A 19,764-nucleotide genomic window follows, 5' to 3' on the forward strand; every position below is an offset into this window, starting at 1 on the left:
GCCGCTCAGGTCGTGATCCCAGGGCCCTGGGATCGAGCCCCACTTTGGGCTTCCTGATCAGCGGGAAGCCTGCTTCTCCCTCTCCCTCTGCCATTTCCCCTGCTTGTGCTCTCTGGCTCTCTCACTGTGAAATAAATAAATAAAATATTAAAAAAAAAAAAAAGACTCTTTTAATCACAGGTTTCCTTTCTGTTGCTCCATCCCCCTGCCCCGTTTTTTATCCCTAACAATTTATCTCTGGAAGAATACAGGGCGATTAACCTGTGGACTTTCCCATGGTCTGAATCTTGTTGTTTGCCCTCTCATGGTGCAGCTCACCTGTTTTCCCTGGCCTCTTCATTTCCTGCAAACTGGTAGCTAGATCCACAGGCCTGATCAGACTCATGTTTGAACCCAATGGCAAGACCTCAGATAATGGCATTGGCTGTGTACATTGTTCTTGCGTTCTTGATGTTGTTATTCAGTTGTTCTGTGTGGTTTTATGCATAGATTTGGGGCGATCCAAAAACTATGCTGCTGCTGCTGTCATCTTAAGTAGATTTTTTTTTTTTTTTTAAATATAGAGGTTTGAGGCAAGACATTGAACTGGCTTTTAGGGTTTGCTCATAAAAATATCTGAAACTGTGTGAATTTAACAGTTTAAAACAGAGCATATGTGCATGCTGAAATCTGCTTAGTTGTGATTATTATTTGAATGCTCAATTTGAAACAAATGTCTTAAAAGGTATAGCTACTAAATCCTAGAAAGGATTAAGGCTAGTTTTGGTTGCTGTGTTGTTTTGTTCTGGGGTATTTTATTCAAGATAACCTTCTATTGTTGAAATAAAGGTAGTGGTTAAAATACTTAATATTTAAAAAGTATGCTTCATTTTAATAATTGTGTTATTAAAATAGCTCATAAATCTTTGACATGAGGGATGGCCGTGGGGTGGGGAGAAAACAGTTGCTCTCGGTGGGAGCCTGAGAAACAATGATTATCTCTTGGTTTGTGGTTTGGCACTTTCTGAATTTGCTAACACTTTAAGGAAACAAATTTTTGAATAGGTGTCCTTGATAAAGGAGGAGGGTAGGTTATTTTGAGAAGTTCTTTTTAACTGAAAACAAGTTTCAGTGAGGAATCAGAATTACCAAGACATCTTCTTCTTTTTTTTTTAAGTAAAAAACAATTTTGGGACAGCATATCTTGCCCAAGTAAATGCTGGGTGCTGTGTTATTCGAATGATGCTCAACTAGGACAAAAGGCAGGGAATGTTGCAGCCTGTCTCTTACATAATCACAACTGGGCAAAGACTCTAAGCTAGAAAGAGAGCCATTAGTAAGGATGTGATTCAGTTACCTAAATGTGCATGGGTTGTAATGAGAAATGCCTTGGGGCCCAGCAAGATTCTGAGGTCATACCCCAAAAATAATTTTTAGAAAAGCTTTAGTAAGTTAAATAGTGTAAGCCAAGCCAGAAACTGTTCAGAAAGGCAAGTTCCAGTACGTAGGAAAAGTAAATTAAAATAACTCAAAACATGTGCCTGGTGGATGAATTGCTCAACCTCTTTTTTGATGTTAGAAGTTTTACTTTTCTGGTAGCTTAACCACCATTTCCTTGGACAATCTCAGTTCAGCTTTAAGAATTTTCTTCTTTCACACGGCCACCAAGACTTTTCTCTCTCAAACTGATTTTGGGGCTTGTTTATTCAGAAAAGCCATAAGGAAAAGATCACAGCCACATCCTTTGAGTGAAGGAGACCTGGTTTTAAACCTCAGCTATGCCGCTAACCAGCTGGTTTTGAGAAAAGTCACTTAACTTCTTTGCTACTCTTTTTTTTTTTTTTTGGACTTCTCAAGTTGATGCTTCGTTTTCAAAGTTTGGGCCGTCTTTTTTAAGCATTATGATCTATGGATTTCTTTCTAAATGATCCTTTTAGTTCCACAGGTTTTGTAATTTATTTGTAATTGTTTATATCTAAACATTTTCTAATGTCCAACATCATTTCTCTTAGTGATTCTGTCCGTTTTTGCTTTATATCTTTCAAAGCTTTGCTGTTAAGCTTGGAAGTGTAACTGCATAAGTGTAGAAGTGTATCTTTCTTGTTCAATTTCGACATATAGGGATTCTCTTTTTCTCTAATAAGTTTTATCTTCAGTCTGTTTTTTGTTACCTACATGGGTGCACAAGCTTTCTTTTGTCTAATATATACTTTTTCATCTTTTCATTTTCAGTCTTTCTGTATCTTTATGTTTTTAGTATGTCTCTTGTAAAGAGTATATAACTGTTTTTAGAAAGTCCATTCCGACAGTTTTTGTCTTTCAGTCAAGAGTTTAGTTTATTTATGTTTATATGTAATTTATTATGATTACTGATATATTTGGCTTTATTTCTACCATTTTATTTGCTTTGTCTCTATCCTGTTTTTTCTTCAATTTCTTGCATATTTTTCCATTTCTTCCTTATTCCAACTTCACTTGTCTCCTTAGAAGTTAGATATTGTATGTCTCTTCATTTACTAGTTAAACTATTTTAATGCTCACATTTAAAGTCTAAATTTTAGTCCCTTAATTTTTCTGCTGTATAATACTAGGACCTTGCTCTAATCATCCCCATCCAACTTATGTATTACTGATATCCACTATTTCATTCTAATTTTTTCTCTTCCTCCAGTGCTTAGATATTATTAATCCATGTCTCTTAAACCCACTTTTGAACATATAGATGTGTATTCCATTTATATATTTCATTTTAATTTGTTGCTTTTGGCTCTATCTTTGGTATTATTAGTAGTTGCCGTAAAGATTACCATATGTGTACCTAACTTCTCGTAGTCTATCACAAGGGTTAATATTTTAATACTTCAAGTAAATATAAGTGCCTTATAACCGTATAGGTTCCTTTACCCCTATGCTATAGTTGTCATATGTAGTACATCTACATACTTCGAAAAGACTTGAGATGTTACAGTTTTTGCTTGTGATATCCACACACACACACACACACACACACACATATATATTTTTAATTTAAAGAAGAAATATATTATATGTACCCAAGCCATTTCTGTTGCACTTTATTCCAGAAGTTTCCTGTTTTCGTCAGGTATCATTTCCTTTCAGCCTAAATAACTTCCTTTAGCATTTGTTTGAGAACAAGTCTTATATCCATGAATTCTCTTAGTTTTCCTCATCTGAGAATGTTTTTACTTCCCCTTCATTCCTGAAGGCTATTTTCACTGAATACAGAGCTGTGGACTGGCACTTCTTTTCTTTCATCACTTTGAAAATGTAGTTTCATTCTTTTCTGGTCACATGGTTTCAGCCTTTTGAATCACTATTCTCTTATACGTATTGGTGTTACTATTTCTGGCTTCTTTCAAGACTTTAAAAAATCTTGTCTTTTGTAGTTTGATTATGATTTGGACATTTGGACATTGTTTTCTTAGAGATTAGAGATTATCCTATTTGTTGAGGTTCTTGTGTCTGTGAATTTATGTCTTTAACCACATTTGGGGAGTTTTCAGCCATTATGCCAAATATTTTTTTCAGCATTCATGTCTCCTGTCTTTTTAGGACTCCATTGCATGAGTGTCAGATATTATCCTATGGGTTCCTGAGGCTTTGTTCATTGTTTTAAAATGGTTTTTTCTCTCTGTTCTTCAGGCTCTGTACTTTCTATTGCTGTGTCTTCAAGTTCCCTCTTTTTTCTGTTGTTTTCATTCTGCTCTTGAGCCTATCCAGTGAGCTTTTTAATTTTAGATATTGTATTTTGCAATTCTAAAGTTTCTTTTTAAAATATAGTTTGTGTTTCTCTGCTGAGAATCCTATCTTTCTATTCATTTTAAGAATATCACCTTTACTTCATAGCTGATGGTTATAATAGCTGCTTTAAAATCTTTGATAATTCCAACATCTGGGTTATCTTGGCTTTGGTACTGGTTCAGTTTCTTTTCCCTTCATTATTGAGTTTCAGGTCTTGTTTTAATTCTCAGGAGAATGTTGACTTTTTTTTTTTTAAGGCAATCAGTCTGGTAATGTGGTAGGTATAGACCACAAGTTTTGTCTTGCCTACTGCTAGTGTTGATTTTGTAGTTTTGTTTGTTCATTCCTTTTATGCCAGCACAATGCTGTGGTTATTTTTTTTTTTTCCTTCACTGTAACTAGCATTTTGCTTGTTTTAATCAATTTCTTGTAGGGGTAATAATGCCTACCTAGTAGAGTATTGTAAAGACCAAATTAAGTAATGTATGAAGAACCATCTAATACAGTACTTAGCACATAAAAAGTCTTTTAGTAAATGTCATTATGCTGGCTTCTTCCAGTGCACTATCTCTAATTGAAAATTGAGTTAAATTTTCTTTCCTTTGCTTTACTGTTGCACATTTGTAAGATTTGATAATACCATCTATAGCACTCTGCCAAGTTGCAATGATATTTTGAAAAGATTTGCTATTGTGGAATAAACAATCCTCTTGGATTATCTCAGAGTCCTTGGCTGGAGGAATATCGGTGACATCCCCCCCCCCTTTTTTTTGTGGGAGTGGTAAAATATACAAAAACATAAAATTTAACATTTTAACGTGTACAGTTCATTGGCATTGAGTCCATTCCCAGTGTTGTGCAGTCATCATCACTATACATTTCCAGAGTTTGTTCACCATCCCAAACAGAAACTCTCTACCCAGGAAGCAATAACTTCCCATTCTCCCTTCCCTCCATCCCTTGGTAACCTTGATCGTACTTTGTGTCTCTATAAATTTCTTTGTTCTAGGTGCCTCATGGAAGTGTCCTTTTGTGTCTGGCTTACATTACTTGGCAAAATGTCTTCAAGGTTCATTTATGTTACAGCATGTATCAGATTTCATTTCTTTTTAAGGCTAAATAATATTCCTTTGTTTCTATAGACCACATTTTCTTTATCCATTCATCTGTTAATGGACATTTGTATCGTTTCCAGCTATTTAACATCTAATTGCTGTTTTGGCTTTTGTGAATAATGCTGCCATGCACATTGGCATGCAAGTGTCTGAGTCCCTGCTTTTAATTCTTCTGAGTATATACAGGCACATACTGTTTGAGTTATTTGGATTCATGCCTCCTTGATTATCTGCCATTAGCCCTGGGGTGTGTTCTTTGACTTCTTCCAGTGATGGAAATGAGTCTACCTCCCCCTGTTTGAAAGTTTGCTTTCTGGTGTAAAATGTGGTCTGTTTAGCAAACAATCAAAAATGTCCTACTGTCTTCTAGATATTGTGTTATTTCTGAGAATACAGAGATGAAAGATAGCCCTCCCCCTGCCCTTTAGGTGCTCAGAGTTTAAGGGATGTGATAAACCAAAATTCGATGTTTTCTCTGATTTATGAGTTTTTTATATCGAATGTTTTAGAGAAATAAAAATGGAAACACACACATCATCTTTTAAAATTATCAAAAAGAATAAGAGTATATGCGATCTATACCATCCTGGAGTGTCCTGGAGGTAGCATGAAATAACATTGAGAAATGAATTAGAAAGGGCATTGGCAGGTGCTCTGGTGAGGAGTGCTGGGGAGGAGTTAGGGGAGGTGCCTGGAGAGCTGCGTTTGTTAGGTTGATCACGGGAGAAGGCCTGTGTGTGGAAGAGACATTTAAGGGAAACCTTGCAGATGTGGAAGAACTTGTTTTGGGATCAACTAGAACAAAGCATTGGGTGAAGGACCTACTATATTCTTATGCACTGGCAACTCAACTTTTTGCTTTGTATGGTCTGGTTTTAGCTATGTTTACTCTGAGAAATCCATTTGAAATGCTGAGTGGTCTTTTGTCCCACATTCCAGATTTAGGTTGTTCCATTTATTTGCTCTTGTGGCTTCTTGTGCTTTCTCTTTATGTCATTTATCTCACTTATAATTACTTGTGTAGGTATTTGTTGAATGCCTTTCCCTTTCCCAGGTATGTTTTGTGATGGTGGGAGAGAATGCACTCTACCACTGTATTCCCAGCATAGTAATGTCACTTAATAAGCAATAAGTATCTGTAAAAAAAAGAAAAGAAAGAATGCCATTTGGGTATCATCTGTTGGATCATTTAGTTTTTGAAAGCTACAGAGCTCAGACCTGGTATGAACTGTCTCATGTTGGAAAGTCGCTTTTCCTTGGCAAGAGAACACTGGTTTAGTCAATCAGGGTTGAGGTGGGTTCACCGTAACTGAGTTATTTGGGAAGGGCAGCCCAGGCCTGGCTGATTGGATAAGATAAGAAGAAGACATAGTCACACAACTGTATTTTGTGTCTGTTTTTGAAAAGAATAGTTGTCTGTCTGATTTAGGAGTCAGTGTGGTGTAGGCTCAGGAAGCAAAGCTTGATAACCCTGGAAGGTGAGAACCCAACATAATAGGATAACAGGGCCCAGTTTTTTCCCAACTTGTTCCAAAGTAAGGCACCTGATCAGAATGAGCATGAATTTGAGGCATGCTGGCGTTCCAGAGGCTCAGATTTGATATGTCTCTTTAAGGAGTCCTTAAGTTTCTTGTCAAGTCATAGGTCTTTTGAGATCTGACATGGATGAAGAAGTAATAATGATTTTGACATCCCATACCTCCCAAATATTGGTGTTTGCATTGTAAACCTGTAAAGTGAGACAAAGATTGACTATTGAGTAGGGGAGTCATGCCCAGGAGATATCCAGCTTTAAGAAAAACTTATGCAAAAATGAGAATTTAGAATCAATGGAACTTTCAAAGACATCTGGCAAAAAAAACCTTCCTCTTATAGATGAGGCACATGGCCCAAGAGGGGAAATGGCTTGCCTCAGTTCTAGATAATGTTGAGGGTGGCACTGACCTTTTAGTACCTGAGGACCAGCCTAGGACCTTTCCCACTGTGTAAAACTCATAAGCCAGGAGCTGAGTCTCTCTCTCTTTACAGATAGATATCCCACTGAAAGACTATATCTAAAATCAGTATTTATCCAGAAGATGGTCACCCAAAGTGGGGAGGGTTTGGAAGACATGGAAACCGTAGGAACAGGTGAATTTATTCATTAAACAAATATTTATCTTGTATGTGCTATGGGCCAGGCAGTGTTCTAAGTGCTATGGATACAACAGGGAACCAGGTATAAGTCCTCAATCTCTTGGAGGTTATAACTCTATAAGACTCTGAACAAGTGACTTTTAACTGACTATGCTAATGGCTTGTGAATAAAATAAAGCAGAGTAACAGGATAGAAAGTGACTGCAGTGTAGTGTGGTTGGGTTCTTTTGGCTCTTTTATGTGGGGTCTGGGTGGCTCCAATGATACCTGAGGTGAAACCTAGATGAGGAGTAGGAGCCAGCATGACCAGTAATGAGGGAGTGATGAAAAGCAGGACTGTGGGGGCGCCTGGGGGGCTCAGTTATAAGCATCTGCCTTCGGCTCAGGTCATGGTCCCAGGATCCTGGGATCGAGCCCCACATCGGGCTCCCTGTTCGGCGGGAAGCCTGCTTCTCCCTCTCCCACTCCCCCTGCTTGTGTTCCCTCTCTTGCTGTGTCTCTCTCTGTCAAATAAATTAAAAAAAAAAAAGAAAGAAAGAAAGAAAAGGTGGATTGTAATGGGGGCAGGGTGGGGGTGACAGTTAGGTCAGAAAAGTAGGCAGCAGTTGGATTACGTAGGGCTTTGTAGACTCAGAGAACTTCTTAAGTTCAGTGAGAAGCTGTTGGACCTAGGGAACATTCTAAAGAGCTCGCTCTGGCTTCTGCATAGGTTTTGTCATAGTTGGTGAGACTTGTTTGGGCCATGGAGTAGGATGGTAGGAGTAGACATGCTAAAAGTGGTTTGATATTTGGAAGTACATCTGAGCCCATAAGGGGAAAAGGAGAGGAAGGACTCAAGTATGACTACTAGGTTTTGGCCTGAGCAGCTGGGGAGGTGGTGATTCCCTTTGAGATGGTAGAGCCTGGAGAAGGTTGAATAAATGAACCTAGGGAAGACAGAGTTGAGTGAATTATAATTTTTCTACAAACGTCTGAAAGGTGATCTGAAAGGAATTTGATTTATTCCATGTGATCCTTGGGAGCCTAATGAGTGCCAGCAGTTAGAAGGTCTCTGGGAAACATTTCATTTTAGCCTTTGATTGGGAACCTTCTATTTATTAGAATGATCTGGACATGAGGGACTGCCTGCAAGGAAGTGTCACCCAAATTGTTCAAGCTGAGCCAGGGAGACCATCTATTGGTAGAGTGACCGTGTAATTTATTGTCCAAATCTTTTGAGAGTGAAATGGGATGCTGTTAATTATGCTAGATAACAGGTGTAAATCTGGACTGCCCTGGTCACGTGAGGGCAGTCCTGCCTTACCTGTTCATCCTAGGGATACTGTAGAAAAGATGCCTTTGGGTGTAAGTTGAAACCAAGGGACCTCTTGGCATCCCTTCAGATCTAAGGTTTGGAAGATCTTTGGTGTGTTTCATTTAACAAAAAGTATTGATGCCCAACTTTTCTGATTAAGTGGAGTGCACTTATAATACAGGCAGCCTCCTGTGTGGGATGCCCTCCCCATTCCTGCCCTGCTTCACTTGCTCTTCCTTCTCACCTCCTATGGGAAGCATTTGTAGAGTTAGCACCCCCTGACTGTCGTTGGGTGCCCCTCCTTGGGCTCCCATAGCTCACTGAGCTCCTTCTGGTCACGGTATTTAATGCGGGCTTAAAATCATCTACTCATTTGTTTGTCTTCATCCCCAGATTTTATGTTTTGCTCCTGCACCCCCAGGGCCTAGCACAGGGCTGGCATAGGGCAGATGTTCATGAAATGTTTGTTGAATGAATGAATGAATGAATGGCATTGTGAATTGGTTTTTTTAGATTTCTAGTAATGTACTGACACCCACATATACATAAGAATATGTATCTCTTTACCGTTTATTACGCTATATCCACACAGCAAGCCTATTTGATAAGTTTTCTTAGTGTGTTCATTTTACTGATTGAGGAAACCAAGGCTCAGAGAGGTTCAGTAACTTGCCCAGTGTCACAGAGCTAGTAATTAGAGAGGCAGGACTGGAACCCACTCACCACTTGGCGAACTGCTTGGCTCAGTGCATACTGTATATCCTATTCAAAACTTAACCACATGTTATAGTTTAAAGATGTTGAAAAGTTCTGCAATTAAAAAAAAAGAAAAACGAGTTTAACTTGATTAACCCAGTGCCTTCCTGACCACTTAGACTGCTGTGACTGTGGAAACTCTCCACCAACGACTCCCCCTTTACCTACCAACATCTTGTTGTAAACTGTTAGGAAACAGCTGTTGGGAAATGCTTGGATAGTGGAAAAGAGTTATGAATTGAAAATCTGCAGTTGTAGGTTCTTTTTCTGGCTCTGCCTGCCACTTTTCAGGGCTAATTTTTTCTTTTCTTTTTTTAAAGATTTTATTTTATTTATTAGAGAGAGAGAGAGAGAACATGAACAAGCAGGGGGAGGGGCAGAGGGAGAGGGAGAAGCCGACTCCCTGCCGAGCAGGGAGCCTGAAGCGGGGCTTGATCCTGGGACCCTGGAATCATGACCTGACCTGAAGGCAGACACTTAACCAACTGAGCCATCCAGGCGCCCCAGGGGCTCATTTTTTCATCTGTAAGATGAGGAAGTTTAAATAGATAGCCTCCCAGATCCATCCCACCTTTAAAACTCTGCAACATTGTAAGCAGACCTGCGTTAAGCATGCAGCCACACTGGGGAAGCCTGGCGTACTTGAGTGTTAGAGCCAGGTTTCCACTCCCTGCCAAGCCTGTGTTTGTTTTACCAGCTCCCGCAGAGCTTTGCAAGATACACAGTATTGTTAAAAAAAAAAAAAAATGCAAATGTTTCCTACTCTGTGTGCTGTCACCGCACGGAGAATCATCAGTCACCATCCTGCCACTGGCACAGTGTCCACCTGCTGGGTGAAATGCTCATGTCAGCCTGGTGACCTGAAGAAGTCAGCCCTGTGGAGTCTTCAGAATTTGTTCTGTGCTCCTGCAGCCCTAGGCTGAGATGGGCTAGTTCAGTGCCAGCCTCTAGTTTCAAGGGGCAGCAGTTGAACCATCATGCTACGTGACCCTCTGCAGATGCCTGTTGCTGGACCAGTTGGGAAGTAGATCATCTCTGACTGTGCACCTGGGCTGCCTTTGCAGCAAGAGTCCTTGTCCCCTTTGTCATGCTGCTCTCTGGGGTGATGACTCTCCTCTTTTTCTTCTCTTTTACCAAAAATAGGTGGGATTATTCATATTCTGATTTCCCTCCGAAATAACCTGTGTGAGAGAATTTCCCAGTCTTAGGATGCTTTTACTATATTCTGTCTTCTTTTTGCCCTTTATTCTCAGAAGCTTCACAGCTTGTAAGGCATGAAGGAAAAAGTACAAAATCAATCCAATGGCATTCAGACTTTATGAAATTTCCCTGTTTTATACATTGAAAAAGATCTAAGTAAGCCACTAGCAATTTAAGGGGCCTAAATGGAGTCTCCTTGTAAAGAATTATAATAAATACCATGCTCTGGAGTGCCATGAGCTTTTACATATGCCTAGCCCTCTTTCCTGAGGGAAATTAGCCACAAAATCTATTAATGTTATAGATTTTTAAAAATATATTGTGGATTTTTGAAAATGAATTTTAGCAAGAGCTTATAGAGACATACTCTTAGGTACCACTTCTGGAAATTTAGCAGAAGCAAAAAATAAAAAATGTAAGTGAAGATTTTTGAAGATGTTCACTGTATTTTTATCTATAATAGCCATACACACACAAAACAACAAAGTTTAATATAACCTGAGTGGTTCAATGTTAGGAAATTATTTGGTAAATATGATATATCAACATGATGAAATATTGTGTGTAGCCACTAAAAATGTTTGTTCTGAAGTCAGATAAAACATAGGAAAGTCTTTAGTAAAATTCATGAAAATGATCAATATATATTTGGAAAAAATATGTTTTTTTTTTTTTTTAAGATTTTATTTATTTTTGCGAGAGAGAGAGAAAGCACAAGCGAGGGTAGGGGCAGAGGGAGAAGCAGGCTCCTCACTAAGCAGGGAGCCCGATGTGGGGCTCAATCTCAGGACCCTGGGATCATGACCTGAGCTGAAGGCAGATGCTTAAACCTCTGAGCCACCCACACGCCCCTGGAAAAAATATGTTAAAATGTGTATGCTTATTGATGAAACTAGAAGATGAATTTAAAAATAAAGTTTGCAGTAGGACAGTGAATATAAGTAATTTTTAATTAAATTAATAAATACTTTCAATATTGCTTATTTTTGTTTTTTCAATGTAAAATTAAGTCTCTTAGCTCTGCTAAAAGAAAAAACTTAGAAAATCTGAAAAAGTATGTTCAGTGTAGATAATTTAGATATTAAAAATGGTACCCACAGAAGAACATTAAATATCACCCATAATCTCACCGCCCAGAAATAACCATTGCAGACATTTCAGTATGTGTACTAACTAATCTTTTCTTGGGGTGTGAGTGTTTGTGTGTCTACATGAAAACATATTTTTAAGTAGACTTGTACACACATGCCTGTAAGTGGCTTTTCTCACTTTTTGTGAAGGGCAAACATTTATCCACGCAATTACATTTTTCCTGCATATAATTTTTTTTTAAAGATTTTATTTATTTATTTATTTGACACAGAGAGAGAGAGCACAAGCAGGGGGAGCAGCAGACAGAGGGAAAGGGAGAAGCAGGCTCCCTGCTCAGCGGGGAGCCCGATGTGGGGCTGGGATCATGACCTAAGCCGAAGGCAGACACTTAACAACTGAGCCACCCAGGTGCCCACCCCCCCCGCATATAATTTTTAATGACTGTTCTAGTCCTTCATATGGATGTACAAACAAGGGACTCAGTCAGTCTCCTCGCTGTGTATGCTGTGATGTGGCCTCCTGATGAATATTGTCAGATTGCTTTGAAGATAGGTTATATCGATTTACATGGTCACCTCTTTGCCTAAAGAAGTAAAAAAGTATTTTTACAAAAAGTCCTTTTCTATTCTTTATTTCACTGAAGAAACTCCCAAATCAACTTTCCGTATACAATTGACAACGAGTAAACTAGATCACTGTTAAGGGTTCTTTGAGCCCAAAGATTCCTTGGACCATTTTTTGCGCATTATGTATAATAAATGACTATGCGTAGAGTATCCACTCCTCTCTTAAGGACGTGTAATGAATGTTTGGAGTATACTGATTGATGCCATATGGGAATTCAGTGTATCCTAGCATGAGGAATTTCACTAAGAACTGAAGCAAAAAGTTACTGAAAATTTTCAGTTATGTTTTAAGTTTCATAAATATTTGTACTCTATTTGAAAAAGCATGCATTTTTCTCTCACACAAATTCTATTAAGTAGTGAAGGTACCTAATTTAGGATTTAATTTAAAATAAGCTGTCAGACTTGACTACCTATCTATTTTAATGATGAATTTCTTTGCATTCTTTATTCAAGCTTGGTTCTTTACTTTCCACATTTGTATTGGGTGCTGAAGGAAGAGAGTTTTTACTCACTTTGTGCTTTCTACTCCATTTGATTCCTTCGGCTGCTGGATTCTCCTCCAGTTTTATTTACACTTCATGAATTTGAACACATCTGTACTTTCTCATTGTTCACCGGTGCCAATTGAAAATTCTCCCAGGCTGTTTTTATAGGGGTAACTGTCATGTTTATACTATGTTTCAAGAAACGTCCATCTTTTTAATTTGCTTATCTAAATGCATTTAATTTTTAAGAGAACAGTTGTAAAGTTGTGAACTTGACATCTTTACGCTTGAATATGCATAATTACACAGTGCTCTTTCTCCTGTGCCGACTTTATTCTAGGCTGCGTGTGTATAAGAAGCATAATTTACCACCTCTGGCAAGAATAAAGATACCTTTGATATATTCTCCATTTCTCTTCGTTAAACTGTTACTACAAGTCTGGTTATGTCCCCAAGGGAGAGGCGAGAAAAGCCATCTTTGCTCTGAGAAGTCCATTTCTCAAGGGGACATCAATACTCACATGGATCCTATTTACATTGTAATTGGCCACTGGCTGTCTGGTACAGCTGTTTCAGCTTAAAACCCAAGACAGTTGCTATGGAGATGGTTGACTAGAAATAGGTCAAGTTAAAGTCCTTTTCCCCCTGAATATAAGAGAGTGCTGTAACTCTGGAATTGTCTCAGTTGAATAGAAAATGTGTAGGTGGGCAGCCACATTAAAAAAAAAAAATGTTCTCTTCGTAGGATGAGGCTTATCATAGACGCCAGTCCACTCTCAGGCAGCACACTGGAAGACTCGTCCTGTTAAAGCCAAGGAACTAGAGCTATCCTGATTTGCAGTATGACCCTGATTCGCTGGCTCATATGTGACTCTCAAAAGTTATTTTATTTCATAAGTTCCTAAACATAGTAGGATAGCATTTATTTTCAAGACACTAACCAGGAGTTTAAGAACAAGTTTTTAAAAACATAGCGTTAACAGTGACATTTGGAAAAGGAAGGCACCTGGTGACATTGGATGGGATGTGCCATAAATTGGGCTGGGAAACATCCTGGCTTTCCTAAGGGCTGATTCCCAGGATGAATGATGTCCTACCTCTGATTGCATCAGTCCTCTTGTGGGGTGACTTTAATTACCTATTTTTTTTTTTTTTTCATCAGGTGTCAGATGGGGAAATGGTTCCTGACTGGTTGTCTGATCATTACAGTGGGGACTTATGGTCTTCTTCACAGACAGGCATGTGGTATAGGTACTCTTACAGGTCCCAAAGCTTTGTCTGGTTTAGTGTTTGGTGAATGTGGATTCCTCTGGCTTCTGCTACACCCCTCACACCCTTCCCCTGCCCCACTCTGTGGTGCTGCTTGCTTCAGGAGTGGGTTAGTTTATGTGTAGATGGTTCTCACGTCATGATTGTGATGGAAGATGACAACTATACACTCTTCTTGACAATTCTTTGGAAATGATAGATGTTCTAATACTTTTCTCAGCCTGTCTTTCTTCCGAAAACGGTGAGCCAAGGGTTGACTGGGGCCCATGCTGAAGAAGTATTAGGGGACAGATTTTCACTGATTAGAATGTATGTTCTTTGAAAGTTCTAAGAGAATATTGCAACACGCAATAACATAAATAAATAATAGTAATATTCTTATTTTGTGCCAGGTACTGTTCTAAGCTCTTTATGTGTATTTCCTTATTTAATCCTCACAACAACTCAGGGAGGTAGAGAGAAGTGTTAGTGTCCCATTTTTTATAGATGAGGAAACAGACCTAGAAAGGTTAACTAAGAAGCCCAAGATCATGCAGCTTGTAAAAGGTGGTACTGTTTTTCAGGCTCAGGTAGCCTGGTTCTAGGCTTGGATGTGCTTACCACTATGCCTCTATGAACTATATATTAACATTTAAGAAAGACGGTCTTTTTTTTTTCCTGATTATCATAGTGCAGTGGTTATTCTGCATTTGGCAATGTCTGGAGACACTTTTGGCTGCTGCAGTTAGGTGGGGGATGGTGCTACTGGCATCTACTGGGAAGAGGTCAGGGATGCTACTAAACATTGTACAGTGCACAAGACAGCCCCTTGAGACAGGGAATTATTTGGCCTAATATGTCAGTAGTTATGAAGATGAGAACTCTTATTATACTAATATACGCTCAATCTTAAAAAGTATATTACTCCCCTAGTCTTGACCCCTGTAAGTGCAAGTATATTCTTTCAAGCTTTTTTCTTCTGAGTATACTACCATACATTCATGTGCATATATTTTACAGAACCAGAATCAAATACGTATTCTATTCTATAGGTTATCTTCATTACATATTATATACATTATTTCCACTTTGGAGTGTCTTTTGATAACTGTATAGTATTCCTTTGGAAGGAGGGAGCCAAGGATGGGTTATTTTGTAATTTTTAATTAGAAATAATATTATAATACTGTAGATATATCTTTTGCATACTTACTTCAGGTCTTAATATCTTGGAGAGAAACTAGGTTGTGGCCTTTGGACAAGGACAGTGTTACTGCGGTGTGTCCCCCCCCCGCCCCCAATCTCGAGCCAGTCTGTTTGTCCTGTCTCACTGCACACATCACTGAGATTGTTGATCATTGTGTAGCCCCATAACTTCAAGTCATGTAAGCTGTGGTCTGTTTGGGATGGGTTGTTAAGATCATGTGAAAGATTTCAGAAAAGAGGAATCCTGGGAGAAATGAAAGCAGATATCTAAAATGAGAGAAAGTGTGTATGTGTAGTGGGGAGGAAACTGAGCCAGACTATAGCACTAACATGTGTAAGGTGGTACCTACACCCACCAATTGGAGTTTTGTAGACATTTTTGAAGGAAAATGAAGTGACTAGCTCCGTATTTTGTTCCCAACTTTGTGCAATTAACCATGTAAAATAAATATGTAAAATAAATAATTTAAACATTATCAATATACTGTCTTAAATCATACTCTCTGGATTCCCGGGAGTTGAAGATCTCTTTTAGGAATCAGACTCAGTGGCTGGCAGATAGTGAGTACTCAGCAAATATTTGTAACCAGAGTGAATTGAGGGGAAGAGGAGAGGAAAAGGGAGGCCGCTGGAGCAGCCCCACCAGGGTCTGCTTTACATCATCCAGCTCCATGGAAGGTCCCCCCTGAAGAAGGGGTAGGAAACCTTGGAACACATGGGCCATTAAAGTTCGTGTTTGGCCGTCTTCACTACAACTGTTCCTATGCAGACCCTGTGATTCAGCATTTCCACTCCATGGTGTACAGTCAACAGAAATGCATGTGTATACTTGCTAAAAGTCATGAGCTCCTAAGGATGTTCATAGAAGTAAGCACTATTCGTCATAGCCCCAAACTGGAACCCACCCAAATGCCCATCAGTAGTAGAAGAGATTAATAAATCAGTTTTTTTTTTTTAAATTGCTACTGATGAAATGTTTCAAAACACAAAGTGTATAAGAAAAACAGGCATTCTACTTTCTACCACCCGGATTTAACAAAGGTTAACATTTTGCCATATTTGTCTTTAGTTCTTTTATTATTTTAAGACATAGAACTTTCTGGTGGCCCATCTGATAAGTGTTGGGGTGGGTTGGGGTTGGGTGAGCAATCTGAAGATACTGAAACACAAGAGTGAGATAACCTGGGCTTTCTATGCACATTTTCCCTTGGCATGGAATGAATTACCTGTCACTGGACCCTAAACATCCAGCAGTCTAGTCAGTGAGAAAATCCCTGGATGAAATAGAAATAAGCTGTGCCTTTTTCCTCTCTTGGACTCTGAAAAATAGAACACCTTGCAGTGGTGTCCTTAAGGACATTATGCCTCTTTTCGTTGAACTATAAGAGAATTTGTTTTTTCCCATCAAATTGTGATTGGAATACCATGAATGTTTTGATTGTACTGATGTGAAGAAAAGAACAAGAATAGAGTTTGGTGGTTTCAGTGATTGCTGTAATTGTTAGCAGGAATACCATCCCCCTTTTCTTCCACTCAACCCAGCTCATCAGGATGCAAATGATTGACAGTAGCATTGTCATGGGGATAACCTTGAGTCTACTGTAGTAGATATTACAAGAGTCATTTGCAAATTTCTGTTCTTTAGTTAGTATTAGCTACAGCGATGATGAAGATTTTTTTATGGCTCTCCTCCTGTCATGAAGCCGTGGTTGAGAGTAGTTCTCTTTACTGTGTGCTTGCTAGTGGTAGGCATACTTGTCAGCCCTTTATGTATATTTCTTCCTTGTCATAACCCATGAGGTGGCTATTGTTATAATCTCCATCTAAACATGAGAAAACAGACCTGGGGAGGTTCAGTAGGTTGCCAAGGTTCACACCGTGAGTGATGTAAATCTTGTTTTGACTGGCTCCAAAGCCAAGTTCTTAACCAGTCACTAAATGAGGGTCACTTGCTCGTGTTATTTGGGTTACTAGAACTGTAAAGTCGGAGTTAAGGTCCTGGGAACATTTGGCTGAGCACTTCCCAGTCCTGTTGAATTCAACCTCTTCTGTAGTCTGAGGTAGGTGAGGCAGGAGTCCTGCTCCCATTTCACAGATGAGGACACTCAGGAGCCAGACAAGCAGTGTACTTGCTCAGGGCTACACAGCTGATGTTGGGCTGGAAATTGAACGAGGGTCTTTTGAAAACACACTCCAGCTTTTTACCCTGTGCTTCAGCTTGATATCTGACCACCTTAGTTGATCTTCAGCCCAGCACTTAATTGTAAGGTTAACTCTGTTTCCCCATCTTTTAAATAGGAGCAGTACAACCTGTCTCTCACTTCTTAGAGATTATAGTGGATTAGCTAGCACTGCATGTTTTAAAAATTCTTGGAGGGGTGCCTGGGTGGCTCAGCTGGGGTTGATTGTCTCAACTCCTGATTTCGGCCCAGGTCGTGATGTGAGGGTCATGAGATTGAGCCCCATGTAGGGCTCTGCACTCATGGGGGAGTCTGCTGGAGATCCTTTCTCTCCCTTTCCCTCTCCCCTCCTCTGCTCTAAGATAAATCAATAAATCCTTAAAAAATAAAACTTCTTGGAGATACCATTTAAACATGTATCTATTTAGTCATTGTGGTGCTTTATGATATGAAAGAATACTCTTTCATTGAAGATTTACTTACATATAAATCTTTATTTTTGATATTCTGGTAAAAGTATTTGTTTGGTAACTGAAATGGAAGTTGAAGATCATGAGATTTTTTTTTTTCCTGTACATACTGAGTCAGTGTTTTTTTAGGGTCATCATAGCTAACCTCAGCTTTTTTGGGTTGCTTTGAGGTTGCGGCTGCTCCCTGGTGGTTACCTGTTAAAGGCGCTAACTGGAGACACCCAGAAGGGCCCGACTCTACTGTTCTACACAGGTGAGGCTGGTGGTTCTTTTCCCAGTGGACATGTTTAATTGCCAAATAGATTCCAAAGAGTGAGAATGACAAATTCTAATTGGTTGGTAGGAAAATAAAATAGCAGGAAATAACGTATGTGAAGACCCTAACTCACAGAAGGCTCTTACTAAGTGGCTTCTTCCTTCCTCATTTGGCCTGTCAAAGAGTTGCCGTTGCAGATTTTTTTCTCCCTTTGACAGGCGTATTACAAATCTCTTGACATATTTCATCTTTGCAACCTATTTGCTCTCTCTCATGAGCGGGTCACTATGAGGAAGAAGACCATCTGTCTTATGGATAAGTAGTTGTGTCTGGCCAGGTGGTCACTGTGGAAGCTCCGGCCTTGGGTATAGGATTCTTGTTATCTCCAGTCCTGGAATGACATACTTTGAAGCCACCATCTGACTGAAAAACCACAAAGCTGCAAGTCGGTCAGCAAGTCTCCAGGGTGGCAAGGAAATAATGATCTCAAACAAAAATAGAGTAGCAAGCACTTTAAGCCCCAGAGATGGAGAAAGGTTGGGTCAGGACTCAGCATCTCGACAGCCCAAGAAAACTGTTCTCCTAACCCACTTTTTCAGATGGGAGTTTTGAGCCTCTATTTTTGACAACATTGCTGGTTACTGCGCTCGCTGCCAGGGAGCCGAGTGAACTTGAGGTTCAGCTTTGGGGCTGTGGTCCCTTGACAAAGGACAGAAACCTTGCAAAGCCCAAGCTGGCAGCCTTTGTGGTGGCAACAGACTGTGAGACAGGCAGTCCTAGGATTCTTGGGTACCTCATGTCGACCAGGCCTCTTAGCTCCCAAGTGACATTTTCTTTCATGAATTTAATAGAAGAAAAAGCTGAGGCAGAAGGAAAACCCAGAGGGGAATGTATTTTATCCACTGACTGAGTCCATTTTCTTAGAAAAGTGCATCTCTGATCATTGCTGAAAACAGTTACTGCCACATAACAGGTACTCAGTAAACATTTGTTGGAAGAATAAATGAAAGTCATGGTGGAATTGCTGTAGGGAACTCGAAGATGTTTCAGGAATGGACTAGGAGCGTGTAGTCCGCTTGAAAAAGCGTGAACAGCGAGTTAAAGCTCTCTAGTGCTATGTGAATGTGTGTTTCCCCTTATTCTCAAACTTTTCCCCAACGCTCCTTGTCTTTCTATGCGCTTAGAGAAAATAGTAATTTGGAATCTGCTAGCATGAGGCAAATATAGCCGGCTTATCTGCAGTAGGAAGGCACGAAGTTTAAAGCCAAGCAACCTGTGCAGAGGAGGGGGAGGAAGTAGGACTGGCCAGAGGGAGAAGCCAAGACTACAGTGCAGGTCCAAGAAGTGCCCACTGATCCCTGAGGGGGCTTTGGGGTAAATAGGCTGGAGCTGTGGTGGGCCGAAACGGCTGGGCCTTTGTGTGCCGGCTCTGGTGGTCATTGGTGGTTCTGAGGTGGCTCTCCACAGCTGTGGAAAACCCTGAGGGAGCACTCCAGCAGCTGGAGCAGCACTCCTTCCTGAAAGGGCGATGTGCGTGGTGCATCTCCACATCCGCCGGACCAAGTGAGATTCTGTGGGGGTCCGGGCCTGCCCGCAAGTGAAGAAATGTGTTGAGTCTAGTTCCAAGGCCCACTTGAGCCTGGGATGTCAGAAACCTGCGGTGGAAGGTGACAGATGTGGCACAGCTGGGGCTTGAGTTGGGGACCAGGACCACCTCAGCGTCCCAGACTGAACTGAGGGGGATTCTGGGTGCTTCGCTGGAGCCGGTTCCTGTTTTCCTGTTACAGTTCATGCCCCTCCTCATTCTGCCTTTGCTCTTTCCCAGGCCTGATCATCCGGTCCTCCACGTCTCCTGGAATGATGCTGTTGCCTACTGCACGTGGGCAGGGAAGCGTCTGCCCACAGAAGCTGAGTGGGAATACAGCTGTCGAGGAGGCCTGCAAAATAGGTACTCGG

General features: G+C 40.1%; 1 protein-coding gene across 6 annotated transcripts in view; it reads left to right on the forward strand.

Annotated features, from left to right (window-relative positions):
* SUMF1 (sulfatase modifying factor 1) overlaps window positions 1–19,764 on the forward strand; it is a 94,257-nt gene that overhangs the window by 25,398 nt on the left and 49,095 nt on the right. For all 6 annotated transcript variants that reach the window (XR_013449131.1, XM_036075547.2, XM_036075552.2 and 3 more), the window contains 2 exons: window positions 17,723–17,805; window positions 19,634–19,756. Coding sequence is in view for 5 of the 6 variants with exons in the window: in XM_036075547.2 (XP_035931440.1) it covers window positions 17,723–17,805; window positions 19,634–19,756 (206 nt within the window). In the remaining variant the exon portion in view is untranslated. The remainder of the gene's footprint in view (window positions 1–17,722; window positions 17,806–19,633; window positions 19,757–19,764) is intronic.

Source organism: Halichoerus grypus, chromosome 1, assembly GCF_964656455.1.
Source record: "Halichoerus grypus chromosome 1, mHalGry1.hap1.1, whole genome shotgun sequence".
Classification (NCBI taxonomy): Eukaryota; Metazoa; Chordata; class Mammalia; order Carnivora; family Phocidae; genus Halichoerus; species Halichoerus grypus.